The 16,756-nt window shown below is 40.8% G+C and overlaps 2 protein-coding genes across 7 annotated transcripts in view; one reads left to right on the top strand and one right to left on the bottom strand.

Moving 5' to 3' along the window:
• BBOF1 (basal body orientation factor 1) overlaps window positions 1-13,954 on the bottom strand; it is a 56,166-nt gene extending 42,212 nt beyond the window's left edge. The window contains exons 1-4 of one of the 5 annotated variants that reach the window (XM_077909962.1): window positions 13,772-13,951; window positions 9,873-10,101; window positions 4,499-4,564; window positions 1,322-1,465 (exon numbers count right to left, since the gene is read on the bottom strand). In XM_077909962.1, the coding sequence (XP_077766088.1) occupies window positions 1,322-1,465; window positions 4,499-4,564; window positions 9,873-10,101; window positions 13,772-13,827 (495 nt within the window). In that variant the 5' untranslated portion in view covers window positions 13,828-13,951. The other 4 variants (XM_077909965.1, XM_077909963.1, XM_077909966.1 and 1 more) reach the window with 4 other exon arrangements.
• Window positions 13,955-14,326: 372 nt separating this feature from the next.
• Window positions 14,327-16,756, top strand: part of ENTPD5 (ectonucleoside triphosphate diphosphohydrolase 5 (inactive)) — a 52,036-nt gene continuing 49,606 nt past the window's right edge. The window contains exons 1-2 of one of the 2 annotated variants that reach the window (XM_077909957.1): window positions 14,327-14,469; window positions 14,979-15,080. The gene's annotated coding sequence lies outside the window, so the exon portion shown is untranslated. The remainder of the gene's footprint in view (window positions 14,470-14,978; window positions 15,081-16,756) is intronic. The other variant, XM_077909956.1, reaches the window with a different exon arrangement.

Here is a 16,756-nt window from a genome sequence, read left to right as displayed (position 1 = left end):
TACCAGGAATTTTGCTAGCATGTTGAAACTTAAAATTGGTACTTGAAATTGGCCATAATAAAAGTATTCATACTAAGGAAATCAGCAAATGCTATAAATCAGGACTTTTATCTGCAGAGAGCTATATGCCACTATCAATATAATTTTCACTTATGTGCCATACAGTATTTTAAGCACTTTAAATATGTGAACTCATTTCATCCTCACAACAACTGTATGAGCCTGTGAGTAACCTTTATTATCCTCAATTTACAGATTAGGCAACCAAAGTATAGAGAGGTTTATGCAACTTGCCCAAAGTCACAAAGCTGATTTAATCTACTATGCCCAGCACTCACCTATGTCATTTATTATTATTAATGCAAAAAACTATATCTGAGCTGAGGGGATGGGAAGTAAAAGAAAAAGCATAGCAAGGTCAGAGAAACTTTCTAAAAGTACTTAGTTTTTCTCATCCTGCCTACCCTTAACAGAGAGCCTTCTAAAATGTTCTAAAATCATCTTTCATTAGTCTAAACCTATTTTCCTTTAGGACTTTGCTATTTTGCCCCTTATAATTCCCAAGAACTGTAATTTCTTTTTTTTTTTTTTTAAGATTTTATTTATTTATTCATGAGAGACACACAGAGAGGCAGAGACACAGGTAGAGGGAGAAGCAGGCTCCACGCAGGGAGCCCGACGTGGGACTTTGCCCTGGGCCGAAGGTGGCGCTAAACTGCTGGGCTACAGGGACTGCCCTGTAATTTGTTTCTTATTGAAGTCACTCCAAAGATTTAATTGCTGATAAATGTGGTGGTGCCTAGATGGCTCAGTTGGTTGAGCTTCTGCCTTCCAGCTCAGGTCATGATCTCAGAGTCCTGGGACTGAGCCCATATCAGGCTCCCTGCTAAGTGCGGAGTCTGCTTCTCCCTCTCTCTCTGTCCCTCCCCTCTGCTCATTCTCTCTCTTACAAATAAATAAAATCTTAAAAAAAAGAATAAAAAAATTATTGCTGATGTGAAAGGATGTGTTGGCTAAGAATTGGTCACAAAAAAAATCAATCAATGCTTAGAAAAGTCTTAGAAATAAGACTTGCACCCAGTGCAACACTCATTATGTCTTCCACTTTCTCACAAATAATAATAATAATAATCTCTAGAATGTCAAAGGGAGTCTTTTACCTTCTCACAGGAGTAAATGTCTATGAAAGCTCTTGCACACATAAGTATAGTACTGTAATAGTCACTTTATTGTGGCTCTCTGGAACTGAACCTGCAATACTTCCAAAGTATACCTGTAGTTAATTCTAATTTCCTTTATTTAAAGAAATAAAGAAACTTACATCATCTAATTCTTTCTCCACTTGGATTTTTCTCTTCTGGAATTGTTTTATTGTTTTCAGCTCTGTCTGAATCATGCCAATTTCTCTGGCTTTTTGATGGAACCGTCCCTCCAGCTCATTTATTTGCACAGTATACTTTTGTTCCTATATGCAAAAAAACAGGTAAGTGAGTTAGTAAAAAGAACAGAAGGGGATCCCTGGGTAGCTCAGCGGTTTACCGCCTGCCTTTGGCCCAGGGCGCGATCCTGGAGTCCTGGGATCAAGTCCCACGTTGGGCTCCCGGCATGGAGCCTGCTTCTCCCTCCTCCTGTGTCTCTGCCTCTCTCTCTCTTTCATAAATAAATAAATAAACCTTTAAAAAAAAAAAAAAAGAACAAAAGCCCTACACAGTCATGTTCCCTTTGAAGCCTTAGGCCATTTGTCTCTCTTCTTTGAAGAAATATTCCCCTTTTTATTTTTCCATAAGGTTTTACTTTTTGTTAGAAGATACCAAGTGCCTTGAATAAAAAAAAAATTCTCAAATGAGATTATCTGATATAGAAAATGCAGATAGTTATTAAAAAGAGGTGTGAAAAGACTAAACAAATCTTTAATTTGTAAGAAAGACAAATAACATCCCTAACCCTAAATTAAAATTTTTGAAGAGATAAAGAGAGGGCCAATATCTCTAATAAGTCAAGAAGTTGGGGAAAAGCAGAAGGAAGAGCAGAGGGACAAAGAGAAGGCTAAGAAGGAGGAGGATGAGTAGAAAAGGAAAAAAAAAGGAGAGAAGAGGGAAAAAAAGGAGGCAGGAAGAAAGGGTGAATAACACAATTTTTAAAATGAATGAGATATCAAAAAGAAATGCAAATGACCTCCAAACATGAAAAAATGCTCATAATAGGAAAATGCAAATTGAAATACACTGAAATACCCTTTCTCACCTAACATGCTCACAAAAAAATCTCTTTTGACCATATACTCTGGTATATTGTGAATGGACGGTAGTTAGATTTCTCAGAATACAACATGTTTGATCAATTTGATTTAGGAGCCACATATTTTATGTAATTATATAATTACAAAATTGTAGATGCACAATCTAATTTTTTTAAAGCAACTTCTAAAACTCAAAACAAAATGTGTTCTTGAGTTGGTGGCATAAACTCAGAGGAATTATTTCAAATGGTAATGTAATTTGATCACTGATTCCTACTGGTATATATCCCAAGGGGGGAGTGCCCCCCTAAAATCTTAAACTAGTGCACCCCGGGTGGCTCAGCGGTTTAGTGCTGCCTTTGGCTCAGGGCGTGATCCTGAGGCCCCAGGATCAAGTCCCACGTCAGGCTCCCTGCATGGAGCCTGCTTATCCCTCTGCCTGTGTCTCTGCCTCTCTGTCTCCCTCTCTCTCTCTCTGTCTCCTCTCTGTGTTTCTCATAAATGGATAAATAAAATCTTAAAAAAATATAAAATCTTAAACTGTTTCTGCTAATCTATGTTGGCTATAATTATTGGTAATAGTACTTTGTGACCGTTGATGTATTGAGGTTTGAAGTAACTACTCAACTATACTGATATCATTAAGAACAGGATTTTGGGGTAAGTATCCCCCTTGGGCAGCACGGTAGCAGCTCTAACAGCAATAGTGATTATTAGGGATGGCGGCAGCAGCTGCAGCATGACCTGCAAGAGTCCAGAAGTTTCTCCAGAGCTTCTCAGCTACTCTGATTAATGAGAACCCCCAGACAGCATTAGAGAGCTGACTAAGGCTTTGGAACAGAAACCAGATGATGCACAATATTATTGTCAAAGAGCTTATTGTCATGCTCTTCTTGGGAATTATTGTGATGCTGTTGTTGATTAAAGAAATCCCTTGAACTTAATCCAAATAATTCCATTGCTATGCTGGGAAAACAGATATGTGAATACCATGAAAAAAGAAAACCCTATCCTGTGGTTCTAGAAACTTTTCTAGGGGGACAGGAATTAGATAGTGCAGATCCTGATTTTACTGTCTGAATTGAAAGGTGTCAAGAGGGACACCTGGGTGGCTCAGTGGTTGAGCGTCTGCCTTTGGCTCAGAGCGTGGTCCTGGAGTACCAGGATCAAGTCCCACATCCGGCTCCCAGCATGGAGCCTGTTTCTCCCTCTGTCTGTGTCTCTGCCTCTCTCTCTCTGTGTCTTTCATGAATAAATAAAATCTTAAAAAAAAAAAAAAAACGAAATTAAAATGAAAAAGACAGAGGCTGTGAGATAGGAAAAGCTAGAGGGGCAAGATGTGCCTAAACCAAAACAGTTCATAGCAGACATAAAGAACTCATATGCATCATCATCTTATTATACAAGAAATTGGGATAAATTGGTCAGTGAGATCAAAGAAGAAGAAAAAAATGAAAAGTTGGATGGAGATGCAGCTTTAAACAAATTATTTCAGCATATTTAGATGGGTCTGATGATGCAAAATATGACATGATCAAATAATTTACAGAGTCTGGTGGTACAGTTTTGAATACCAACTGGTCTGATGTAGATAAAAGGAAAGCTGAAATCAACTTTCCTGATGAGGGACGCCTGGGTGGTTCAGCAGTTAAGCGTCTGCCTTAGGCCCAGGGCATGATCCTGGAGTCCCAGGATCAAGTCCCACATCGGGCTCCATGAATGGAGCCTGCTTCTCCCTCTGCCTATGTCTCTGCCTCTCTCTGTGTGTCTCTCATGAATAAGTAAAATCTTTAAAAAAAAAATTCTGATGATACAGACAGAATGGAAAAAGTACTACATATATTAATTTGCTATCACTATATTGTAAAAACAACAATGACAACAACAACAAAACAGAACCTTTGGTGAAGGAGAAAGGAGACAGATCAAGTAATAAACTCTGTACTCCTGCATCTGTATTGAAAATATTGATATGGGCTCATTATATAGTCTTTAAAAATATATATTTCCTACCTCTGTCCACTGAAAAGCCTGGAAAGAATGACAAACTCAGTAGTACCACTAGTACCAGATCATTTTCTACAAAAACATAATTCTATGTTATTTTTGAGCTTCTGTACAATCAACTATGTGAGCTTTAAGGTCACCAAACTACTCCAAGGACCTATTCAGTTACTCTTATTGTGTCTTAAATATCTGAGTATGTCAAAAACCTGACCACCCAGTAAGTAAAAGTATTAGTGTACCCTGATAACTCACCAATTTTTCCTTCTCCTCTTGGGCTTTTTCCTTTGTTTCATTCAATTGCTGTTTCAGTTTTTCAATCTATAGAAGTTGGAAATACAGAATCAAGAAGGTGAAGAAATTTTCTGTATCCTACCTTTATTAAGTAGCCTAGTTTTCACATAATATTGAAACCAATAGAGTTGGAAATGTAGAGTAAGCTGGAAAGAAGAGAAAAGGGGACATATTCCATGTCCTTAACTTGCTATTGCCAATTCTGAAACCTGGCTATCATCAGAGTTGCCTGTGTAACTATTTTTTGTATGTGGTAAAAAACACTATATTTACCATCTGAACCATTTTTAACACAGCACACAGTGTTACATATGTTCACATTGTTGCACAACAGATTTCTAGAACTTTTTCATCTTGCAAAACTGAAGCTCTATACTCAAGAAACACTAATTTCTTCTCCTACCTACTTCCCAGCCCTTAGCAACCACCTTTCTGCTTTTTATTTCTATGATCTGGACTGCCTCAGATGCTTCATATCAGTGGAAACACACAGTATTTGTCCTTTTGTGACTGGCTTATTTCATTTAGCATAATGCCCTTGAAGTTTATCCATGCTCTAGCACATGACAAAATTTCCTTCTTTTTAAAGTCCACATAATATTCTATTATATGTATATACCACATTTTCTTTATCCGTTCATCTATCAATAGACATCTGGGTTGCTTCCACCTCTTGACTGTGAATATTTCAATGTACATGGGTGTGCAAATATCTCTTCAAGATCTTGCTTTAAATTCTTTTGGAAATTTACCCACAAGCAGATTGCTGGATCATGTGGTAATTCTATTTTTAATTTTTTGAGGAACCTACATACTGTTTTCCATAATGGCTGTACCATTTTACATTCTCACCAACAGTGCACAAAGGCTCCAATTTCTCTTCATCCTCTCCAATGCTTGTTATTTTCAATTTTTCTGATAGTAGGAGCCATCTTAATAGGCGTGAAGTAATATTTCACTGTAGTTTTGCGTATCTCTTATCTGGGTAACTTTTTGTTTTAAAGATTTTATTTATTTATTCATGAGAGACATACAGAAAGAAGCAGGGACATAGGCAGAGGGGAAGCAGGCTCCCCATAGGGAGCCCAACGCGGGACTCGAACCCAGAACCCCAGGATCATGACCTGAGCCAAAGGCAGACACGCAACCACTGAGCCACCCAGGCGCCCCTCTGGGTAACTTTTTTGAAAAAAAGTTTCAAGAAAAGTATGAAGAATTCTTATATATTTCACCCAATTTTGCCCCATTTGCTTTCCCTTTCTATGTATGCATTGATAGATCTATCTAAAATATGAATATATACATGATATATATTTTCTTTCAGTTTTTCAATGTAGAAATATGAGAATAAGTTTAAGACATCATGGCCCTTTACCTGTAAATGCTTCAGAATGTATTTCCTAAGAAAAAGGATATTCTTTTAGCAGCACAGAATCGTTATCAAAATCAGAAAAAAAATTTAAAATTTTATTTATTTATTTATTTATTTATTTAGATTTTATTTGTTTATGATAGTCACACAGAGAGAGAGAGAGAGGCAGAGACACAGACAGAGGGAGAAGCAGGCTCCATGCACCGGGAGCCCGACGTGGGATTTGATCCCGGGTCTTCAGGATTGCACCCTGGGCCAAAGGCAGGCGCCAAACCACTGCGCCACCCAGGGATCCCAAAATCAGAAAATTTAACATTGAAATAAAACTATTATTTCATTTATAGTCCATATTAAAATTTTACGACCAATTGTCCCAGTAGTGTCCTTTACTGCAACTTTTCTTTTTCTGGTCCAGGATATAATCCTAGATTATGCATTACATTTAGTTGTCATGTATCCTAGTCTCCATAATCAGTTTTTCAGTCTTTGTCTTTTAGTGTCTCAAAAGTTTTGAAGAATACCAGCCAGAGTTGGGGTTGTCTGATATTTCTGCATGAGCAGTTGCAGGTTATGCATTTTTGGCAGGCATATATTATCTAAGTGATGATGTATACCTTTTAGTAAATTACATCATGAGGTATTTGATGTTAATTTTCATCAGTTGGTTAAGACTATGTCTGCCTGGTTTCTCTACTTAAAAGTTACAATTTTTTAGGGACACCTGGGTGGCTCAGTGGTTGAGCGTCTGCCTTTGGCTCAAGGTGTGATCCCAGAATCCTGGAATCGAGTCCCACATTGGGCTCCCTGCATGGAGCCTGCTTCTCCCTCTGCCTGTGTCTCTGCCTCTCTCTCTCTGTGTCTCTCATGAATAAATAAAATTCTTTTTAAAAGTTATAATTTTTCCTTTTGTAATTATTAAGTGATTTATGGAAAGATATTTTGAGGCTATGCAAATATCCTTCTGTTCATCAGACTTTTACCACTCGTTTTAGCATCCACTGATGATTCTTAATGAAATCAGTTATTACCATAATGCTGAATGGTGACTTTTTTTTTTTAATTTTTATTTATTTGTGATAGTCACAGAGAGAGAGAGAGAATGAGGCAGAGACACAGGCAGAGCGAGAAGCAGGCTCCATGCACCGGGAGCCCGACGTGGGATTCGATCCCGGGTCTCCAGGATTGCGCCCTGGGCCAAAGGCAGGCGCCAAACCGCTGCGCCACGCAGGGATCCCTGGTGACTTTTTTTTAGCTCCATCAGTCTTTGGAAATTTAATAATTTACTACATTCAACTGTAAGGAAAAGCTTTCCCTTCTCCCCTATTTATTAATATAATATTTTGTTAGCAATATGCACTCATGGACTTATTTTATTCAATGGATTATAATCTTTTATTGTTATCATTTATTTTGATTGTTTCGGGTTTGGCCAGTGGGAGCCCCTTCAAGCTAGTGCCTGTGCCCTTTAAAATTGTTTTTTTAAGATTTTATTTTTAAGCAATCTCTACATCCAACATGGGGCTTGAACTCACAACCCCGGGATCAAGAGTTGCATGAGCCACCAACTGAGCCCAGCTAGTTATCCTGCCTTTTAATTTTTTTTTACTTACTTTCTTGCACAGATATTCCAGGCTCATCCTTTACTTTCCCTGCTCCAGTCTTGGAATCAATCATTTGTACAAAAATGCTAGTATGGTTTAGTAGGAAACCTGAGTAGCTTTTAATTTTTTTTAAAGATTTTATTTATTTATTCATGAGAGACACAGAGAGAGAGGAAGCAGAGACATAGGCAGAGGGAGAAGCAGGCTCCATGCAGGGAGCCCGATGTGGGGACTCAATCCCAGGACTCCAGGATCACGCCTGAGCTGGAAGGCAGACGCTTAACTGCTGAGCCACCCAGGCGTAGCTTTTTAAACTAACTCCTTGTCATGGTTATAGAATCAGAGGATACATAAGTGAAATACTGTTGTAATGAGACTAGTTTAAGGAAAACCTAAAAATTCTAAGATATAAATTGAGACAGTTCTAAGTCACATTGGACAAGTATGAAATATATAGGACAGATGTGAAATGTAATTAGATTTATTTTGTAACTGAACAAAGGCTTAAGTACAAAAATACACTCTTAAGGAAAATCTCCTAATTTTGTTCAAGATATGTTTCCAAAACACATTATGTTTCTAATATTTCTATAACTAAAATTAAATTAGACTATTAAGTTTAAGTAGAGTTTAATGATACATTTCTAGAATACAGGAGAATAAGTAACAAAACTATAGGAGAGCTAGTTAAATAGGATATAATGAATCTACTTCTTCCTCCCAAGACAGTCTCTGGTTTTAATGGGCATCTATGATTATGAGAAAATTATGTTATTTGCTATAGCCAGATGCTGACCTCTGATACACAAAGGCAGATGAGAATCAGGAAATAGAAGTGACATTGATCAACAGCAATCAGCTAACACAGGCCATGAAGCTTCTATGTAATGAATTTGGAAAATTATTTTACCTAAAAGCTTACTTTAGAATAATACTTTATAGAAGACAATTTTGATAATGCTTATTATTGAAAGAGTATTTTTAAAATGGAAGTTGCTTAGGAAAGAAGGTAAAAAAAATAACAGTAATGCATAAAAATTACTTTATGATAAAATTCACAAAATCAAGATAAATGCTCAGTTGCTTGATTTCTGTAATAAGCTTTCACTATCATCTTGAACTTAGTTTTGATTGGTATTAACTTTTTCAAGGTATCAGCACACTCATAAGACATTCATTCATGCATGCAAAAAAATATTTTAATGAGTGCCTACTATGTGCCATGCCTGTACTAGGTGCTGGAATTGTAGCACTGACCAACAATAAAAAAAAAAAAGCCCTCAAATTCTTTACTTCATTGAAGTTTCATTCCAATCAGGAAAAGAGACAATAAGCATATATATAAGTAATAATCATGGGACTTATAGAGGCATATGGGAAAGAGAAGAATTTGAAGTCACACCTAAATTCCACTTTAACATCCACTAGTTGTGTGATTTTGGGTCACACAGGTATAGTGTAAATGGGTATCTGTCCTTTTTGAGAGTCGATTATCTATAAAATGGGAATGACAATATTATAGCTACATGGGGTTATTTAAAGGTCTTTAATGAGATAAGAAAGGTATAAAGTACCTAGCATTGTGCTTGGCACAAAATAGGGTCTCCAAAATAGTAGTTCCCTTCCCTTTTTCTTCCAGATCTAATATAATAGCTTTACTCTCAACACTTGCTGGGTTCATAATCATGTGATCATAGATTATCAATGAATTGCTTTATAAATCATTAAAAGTATTTATCAATATCAAAAAACATATAGGTCAGGGGAATCTGGGTGGCTCAGTCAGTTGAGGATCAGACTCCTGATTTTGACTCAGGTCTTGATCTCAGGGTTGTGAGACTGAGCCCTGGATCTGGGCTCTGCACTTAGAGGGAAGTCTGTTTGAGAGTCTCTCTCCCTCTCCCTCTGTCCTTCTTTCACTGCTTGTGTGAACACACACCTCTTTCTCTCTCTCAATAAAGAAAAAAACATATAGGGGCACCTGGGTGGCTAGTGGTTGAGCATCAGCCTTTGGCTCAGGTCATAATCCTGGGATCCTGGGATTGAGTCCTCCATCAGGCTCCCTGCAGGGAGCCTGCTTCTCCCTCTGCCTAACTCTGCCTCTCTCTGTCTCTCATGAATAAATAAAACCTTAAAAAAAAAAAAACCAACCATATAGGTCATATACCTATGTGCTTCTTAAAATAAAATGGATCATAATGTTCCCGTATGACCCTCAATCTTTGTTTCAAACAAGAAAACAATGAGACAAGGGCTGAAAGTAAAAGAGCCTATTCTAACAGTAAAGCCATTCAGAAATAACATCCTGCTTCAAGTATGACAGAGGTAGTTATCGAGGCTTGGAGGGTTTCTACTTACCTACCATATTATCTTTTTCCTGATCCTGCTTCTTCAGGTAACTTAATACAGACATTGTGTCTTTCTCCATTTTATACTGCTGTTTCTTTAAGTCCTCATTATTTTTTGCCAGTCTCCGGGAAGTATCACGATACTCAATCCTAGAGAGTTCTGTGACTTCCAGCCTGGCCTCCCAAAGGGAGGCATTGGCCTTGGCTCTGTCCACTGCAGACTCATCAGCTTTTATTATCTTCCTACAAGAGAAGGACATTGACAGCATATAACTATTTCTTTATTAGAATTTTACTTTTCCCTTTACTACTATTTGTTTTGGTTGGCATTGCCTGGCATATATGAACAAATATTGTTGGATGGATGAGTTAATAAGAAATACATATTTATGATACAGGAGGTTAACTGGGTGACTCTGCAGAGGGGAGCTTTGGAGCATAACTCTAAAGGACTGGAAAAACAAAGAGGAAAGGCACAAGTAAAATTCATTTCATACATTTTTTCATTTACTTCTTTTTCTCACATTTGTCATTTCTATTCCTACTCACTCAGTTTTAGATCTTGGTTCTCACTCCTACAAATCTATTACCTTAGTCCCCCTTCTGCATGATGATACATTCATAGTGTAACTGTAAATCCATTGTTCTGTGATCTTCCACCTACCCCAATCCCACTTTTGGTTTTGTTTTAGATTTTTTGGGGGAGGGATTTTCTGGCTAGACCTTGGACAAAAGATTAAGTAACTAGGACAAGTATGTTAAATACTTTATCAGCTGGTGCCACAATGTACCAGGCTTCAAGGATGCCTGAGAAACAAACCAAAATCAGGTATACAGAGGTAAAAAGAAAATTTAAAAATAAAAATAAAGTATGGCTTCAAAGGTTAAAGTGATAAAAGGATAAAGGTTTTCAAAATAAAGATTATACGAGGATTAACAAAACAATGTCCCATATATACAGTAGGCAATGGATACATAAAAATTTTTTTAAATTTTTTAAGATTTATTTATCCATGAGAGACACAGAGAGATGCAGAGAGAGAGGCAGAGACACAAGCAGAGGGGAAGCAGGCTCCATGCAGGGAGCCTGACGTAGGATTTGATCCCGGGTCTCCAGGATCACACCCTGGACTGAAGGCGGTGCTAAACCACTGAGCCACCAGGGATGCCCATAAATATTTAGATAATAAGTAAGACTTTACTTGTATTTGAACCCTAAATATTCTCACACATACTTATGTGTGGATCTTTCTGTATTATCACCCTCCATCTGTCTCCATTCCCACTGTCACCATCTGTTCTCTTCGAATTAAGGGCAACCCCACCTCCAACCCTCTTGTCTATTGTAGCTTTGACCTCCCTTTCCAGCATGATTTAGGCACTTAGTGATAGGCTGCCTTGCTATAATCCTCCAATTGCTCCCTGAAGGTATAAGGTCTAAGCTGATCAGAACAGTTGATGCAGCTAGAATTTTTCATAAGACAATCAAGGACTTAGAAGGACTAAAAAAAATCCAAGGACTAAGAAGTCTGTTACTCTCAATGTTCCTCATTGTTGATCAGTGTACCATAGATGCACAGTCAAAAATAGAAAACATATTCTAGTGAGTTCCAAGAATATGATAAGCCCTTGGCACTTTTAAAAAGTGCAAGACTGGGGCACCTGGGTGGCTCAGTTGATTAAGCATCTAACTTCAGCTTACATCATGATTTCAGGGTCCTGGGTTCCAGACCCACATGGGGCTCTGCACTCAGCAGGGAGTCTGCTTAAGGATTCTTTCTTCCTTTCCCTCTGCCCCTTCTCCTGCTCATGCTCTCTCTCCTTCTCAAATAAATAAAATCTTTTTTTTTAAAGTGCTAAACTATGCAATTATGTAAAAAAAAAAAAAAAGAAAAAAATTACACTCTGGAAGAATACTTAATACATCAGGGGAGGAGGTACAAATAAATGTGTATAATGGGCTACCATTTTATGAAGGAGAAAAAGAATATCTCAAAATGATTATAGTGGTTATCTTTGTATGATGGGATTACAGGTGATTTTTGTCTTCTACTTTGACTTTCCATGTTTCCTAAACATTCTGTACTTCTGAGCATGTATTACCCTCTTAAATTACTTTATAAACTTTACAAGTTTGGGATTACCTTATGGTCCCATATATAGTGATAGATGCTGGATTCTTTTTTCTAAAGATTTTATTTATTGGGCAGCCCAGGTGGCTCAGCGGTTTAGCGCTGCCGTCAGTCCAGGGCCTGATCCTGGAGACCCAGGATGGAATCCCATGTCAGGCTCCCTGCATGGAGCCTGCTTCTCCCTCTGTCTATGTCTCTGCCTCTCTCTGTGTCTCTCATGAATAAATAAAATATTTTAAAAAGCCTGTGTCTCTGCCTCTCTGTGTGTGTGTCTCTCATGAATAAATAAATATTAATTTTATTAAATATTTAAAATATTTTAAGAGAGAGAGGAAGAGACATAGGCAGAGAGAAGCAGGCTCCCTGTGGGAAGCCTGATGCAATCCTAGAACCCCAGGATCATGACCTGAGCCAAAGGCAGACACTCAACCACTGAGCCAACCAGGTGCCCACAGTGTATGATTTTAATGAACCGCTAGAGTCACCCAATAGATTTAAGGGCAATTTAGCAGCAACCCCAAGCCTACAAAGGGTTAGTTACTAGAGCAATACCTACTTCAGGGGTTCTGACTAGTTTGGGGAAATCTGAACAATTACCTAATTTGCTCAAATCTTTTAGGTTTTCCTTTGAACCAAAAAGAATACATCAAAAGGCCCAAGGAACTACTCCAGTCATGCAGAAATTTTCTAGATGTTCAAGATATTCTCAACTATATCACAAACATCTCTCAAGCTGGGGGGGGGGGGGAAGAACCTAGAGCATAGTTCCCCTGGGGGGGGGGGAAGATTCAAGTTGAAGCATACACAAGCAGACACCTTGATTTGTTTATTTAACAAATAATAAGCACCCGCTACATTCCAAAGTCTCTGCTAGGTGCTGAAGATACGGTGACTAATGCTTAGTGCTATCCTAGAGAAGATAATAGTCCTGAGCAGTGGTTCCCAAGTCTAGCACTTACTGACATCCTGGGCCAAATGATATTTTTGTTTGGAAGGTAGATGGGGGTTGTCCCGTGCATTGCAGGATGTTTAACAGTATCCTTGGTCTCTACCCACTAGATGCCAGTTGCACACATCCCTGGATGAGAACCAAAAATGTCTCTAGATAGTGTCAAATGTCCCCAGAAGCCAAAATCGCTCCCACTTGAGAACCACTGATCTAGAGCAATACTGCCCAAGAGAACTTTCAGTGGTGATGGAAATGTACTATACCTAGGCTGTCCAATGGTCACCAGCAGCTACATGTGCCTATTGAGCATACGGAATGTGGCTAGTACATTAGATCTGATTTTTAAATTTCATTTTAACTTAATAGCCACACGTGGCTGGTCATTACCCTGTTGGACAGCGCTGGTCTAGAGGACCTTCAATCCAAGACATGTCGTCCCGACCTTCTGATCTTCACTTCTAGTGTCACGACCCTTCCTCCACATTCTCAGTTCTTTGGTTTCTTCACTAGCACCTATTTCATTTGGTCCTGTATTCTATTCTTCGGTGGGAACTTATCTGCCTCCATCGTTAACGCATTACACACAGGCAGGGGCTGCGTCTAAACTATTCAGGGTTCCAAATCTCACACTCCAGTGTCTAGGTTGGAGCAGTACGGTTTGGCGTGCATTTGGGGAATTCCTGAACAACGAAGGCTGCCCTTTTCAGAAGCCTAGAGAACAAGAGGAGGGCAGTTGGCCAGCTGGCCAGCCCCAGCGTGCCGCGGGTGTCCAGTCCCGAATCCCCGGAGGGTAGGCCCAGGGAGAGGGGACCCCAGCGTGGCCTCTCCTTACTTCTTGTCTTTGCCTTTACTCCTGCCTTTCTTTTTGTCCTTTCCCTTAGGCGGCATCTTGGCTTCACTAGGGGCGCCCCTGTAGCCGACGTTTCTCCGCCGCCGCCCCGGGCCTGGCTCCGTTTCTAAGGAAACCAGCACGCTCCGCGGGTAACGTTCTGCGGCGGCCGTTGCCCGTGCGCGCCGAGAGCGCACGCGCCCGTGACGTAGCCCCGGCGCCGCCGCAAGGGGGCCCGGTCCGCGGGCCGGGCGCGGGCGGGGGAGGGGGGCGGGGCGGAGGTCGCGCCCAGGGCGGAGGGCGGCGGGCGGCCGCGCCGGGGTGGCGCGCGCGCGCGGTGAGTGTGCGGGCTTTGGGGGCGGGAGAGTCGGCCCCGAGAGGCGGCTGGGCGGGCTGGGCGGGCTGGCGGGCGGGGATTCGAAACGCTCCCGTACGGGATGGCGGCGCGGCGTCCGGAGGCCGCGCGTCTCCGGCGGCGCGACGCTCGCGGCACGCTCGCCTCAGGAGGGTTTGTTTCTGAGGGGCTCTGTCCGCCCCGCCGCGGGCGTGGGAGCGCCGCCCCGGCTGACGCGTCCGCCCCTTGCCTCCCGCCGCAGCCAGCGTGGCCGAGGCCTCCCTGCTCCGCCTCGTCCTCTCCCCAAGCCGCCCGCACTCTTGGTTTCTCTCTCTCCCGCGCCTAGCTTCCAACCCTGGCTAATTCTGTAAGGGATGGCGCACTCGGCGGACTTGCCAGGCCAAACTCTTTGAGGAGGCCGTGAAGGACTTTTCGGGGGGCGAAGGTTGGGAGGGAGGCTGGCGGCCTCTGGGCAGGGGCGCGCGGGCGTCCGGGAAGAGTGCTGTCAGCTGGGGTGCGAAAGGCGGCGGGGCCCGAAGAGCTGCACTCCCAGAAGGATCCCGGATTCCCGTTTGCTGATAACCTGACTCATCCGCAGCCCCCTTTTCTGCAAGTTGCATAAAAGTTGGCACTTCGGGCTTTTTTTTTTTTTTTTTTTTTTCCTTGAGCACACCTGTGAAAAGGAGTACTGAAAAGTATTATCCTTTTTCGGAGGAGGAGCTCTGAGATTATATCTTCCTTCTGTGAGAGTCCTTGAGGATGGGAATTCTGGGGTGCTAAGACGATGCTTAGGAAACTTGTGACTGAAGCTCTCTGCTCTGTTATCCTGCATTTACAGTTGAATTTATTAATTTTTTTATTTTTTATCTTTTAAAGATTTTATTCGTGAGAGACACCAGAGAAAGGCAGGCTCCCTGCAGGGGGCCCAGTGCGGGACTAGATCCCAGGACCCCCCCAGCATCACGACCTAAGCCAAAGGTAGATAGATGCTCAACCACTGAGCCACCCAGGTGCCCCTTCCAGTTGAATTTAAAGTTTCTTTAAAAACTTCTTTGTGCACCTTCCCTCTCCATTTCTCGAGGTCTTTGTCCTGATGTCCCCTTCCTTTCTGATTCTTTTTTTTTTTTTTTTTTTTAGTTTTAGTTTTATTTAGTTATTCATGTGAGACAGAGAGAGAGGCAGAGACACCGGCAGAGGGAGAAGCAGGCTCCATGCAGAGAGCCTGACGTGGGACTCGATCCCTGGTCTCCAGGGTCACACCCCGGGCGGAAGGCGGCCCTAAACTGCTGAGCCACCCAGGCTGCCTTTTTTTTTTTTTTTTCTTTCAATTGTGTAGCTTCTGTTTTTGAGTTTTGTGGATAAGGGGAACAGGCCAATTTGTTCATGAACGCTGAAAATCTTTTTAGACATGGCGTGTGTTAGCATGATCTTAGTTTATCCCCCTCCCCCTTTTTAAGTATAGTTGAGTCACAGTGTTAAATTATTATTTTTAAGATTTTTATTTATTTATTCATGAGAGACACCACAGTGTTAAATTAGTTTCAGGTGTACAAGGTAGCAGTTCACCTTCTCTACAGTATCTGCTACGTTCACAAGTGTAGCTACTGTATATCCTTGTATAATGCTATTACAGTATCATTAACTGTATTTTCTCTGCATTAACTTATTCCCAAAGTCCCTTTTATTCCTGTGATTTATTCATTCTGTGTAAAAAGTTTCCAAAGGAAATTTTATATGTTAAAGTAGACTCACAGGACGTGGGTGGGGGTCGGACTAAGGTTGCCCTTTGCCCTTAGCAAAGTACTAACATGGAGGCAGCTGAGTTCCTAGAGGAATGTCACTCTGCCTGTTTCAAGGACTTATCAAAGGGCTCTTAGTAAGGAAATTTAATTTTTTTCTTTTGCTTTTGTTTTCCACATGAAAACAAAAAATTTTGAAAAATTTTGACTCTTAAATCTTTAAGATTGCTGAAGGTGGAAGGTCTCATCTTCTGTAACTTCTTCCAGATGAATAGGGGAGCAAAGATGTCCCTATCTAAGAATCAACATTGGTCAGTTGGGGGCTTAAATATATAGAAGTTACAAAAGATACAGGCAGGGGCACCTGGGTGGCTCAGTCAGTTAAGCATCTGCCTTCTGCTCAGGGCTTGATCCCAGGCTGGGATCTCCCTCTGCTTCTCCCTCTCCTTGCCTCTCCCCCTGCTTGTGTTCTTTCTCTCTGTCAAATAAATAAATAAAATCTTAAACACACACACACACCCCAAAAAGGTAGAGGCAGGTAATACCAAGGGAGACCATATGTTTGGATCTCTTTCTGATGACAGGATCATTTATAGGCTTGAAGTTATGGCAGTAATGGAGTCTTGGCATCTGGTGGAAAGACAAAAGAGCAAAACATGATTAGAATAACAAAAAGATGGATGCCTGGGTAGCTCAGTGGTTGAGTGTCTACCTTCAGGTGTGATCCTGGGTCCTGGGATCTGTCTTGCATTGGGCTCCCTGTGGGGAACCTGCTTCTCCCTCTGCCTTAGTTTCTGCCTCGCTCTGTGTCTCTCATGAATTAATAAAATCTTTAAAAAAAAATTAACAGAAAGAGAAGCCCAAATAAGAGTCCTTTGATAGTTGACAAACTTCTCCAGTCCAGGAGTTTAACCA

The sequence above is a fragment of the Canis aureus genome, chromosome 9, assembly GCF_053574225.1.
Source record: "Canis aureus isolate CA01 chromosome 9, VMU_Caureus_v.1.0, whole genome shotgun sequence".
Classification (NCBI taxonomy): Eukaryota; Metazoa; Chordata; class Mammalia; order Carnivora; family Canidae; genus Canis; species Canis aureus.
The sequence above is the reverse complement of the archived record's forward strand: the minus strand, read 5'-3'. Positions and strand labels throughout refer to the sequence as shown.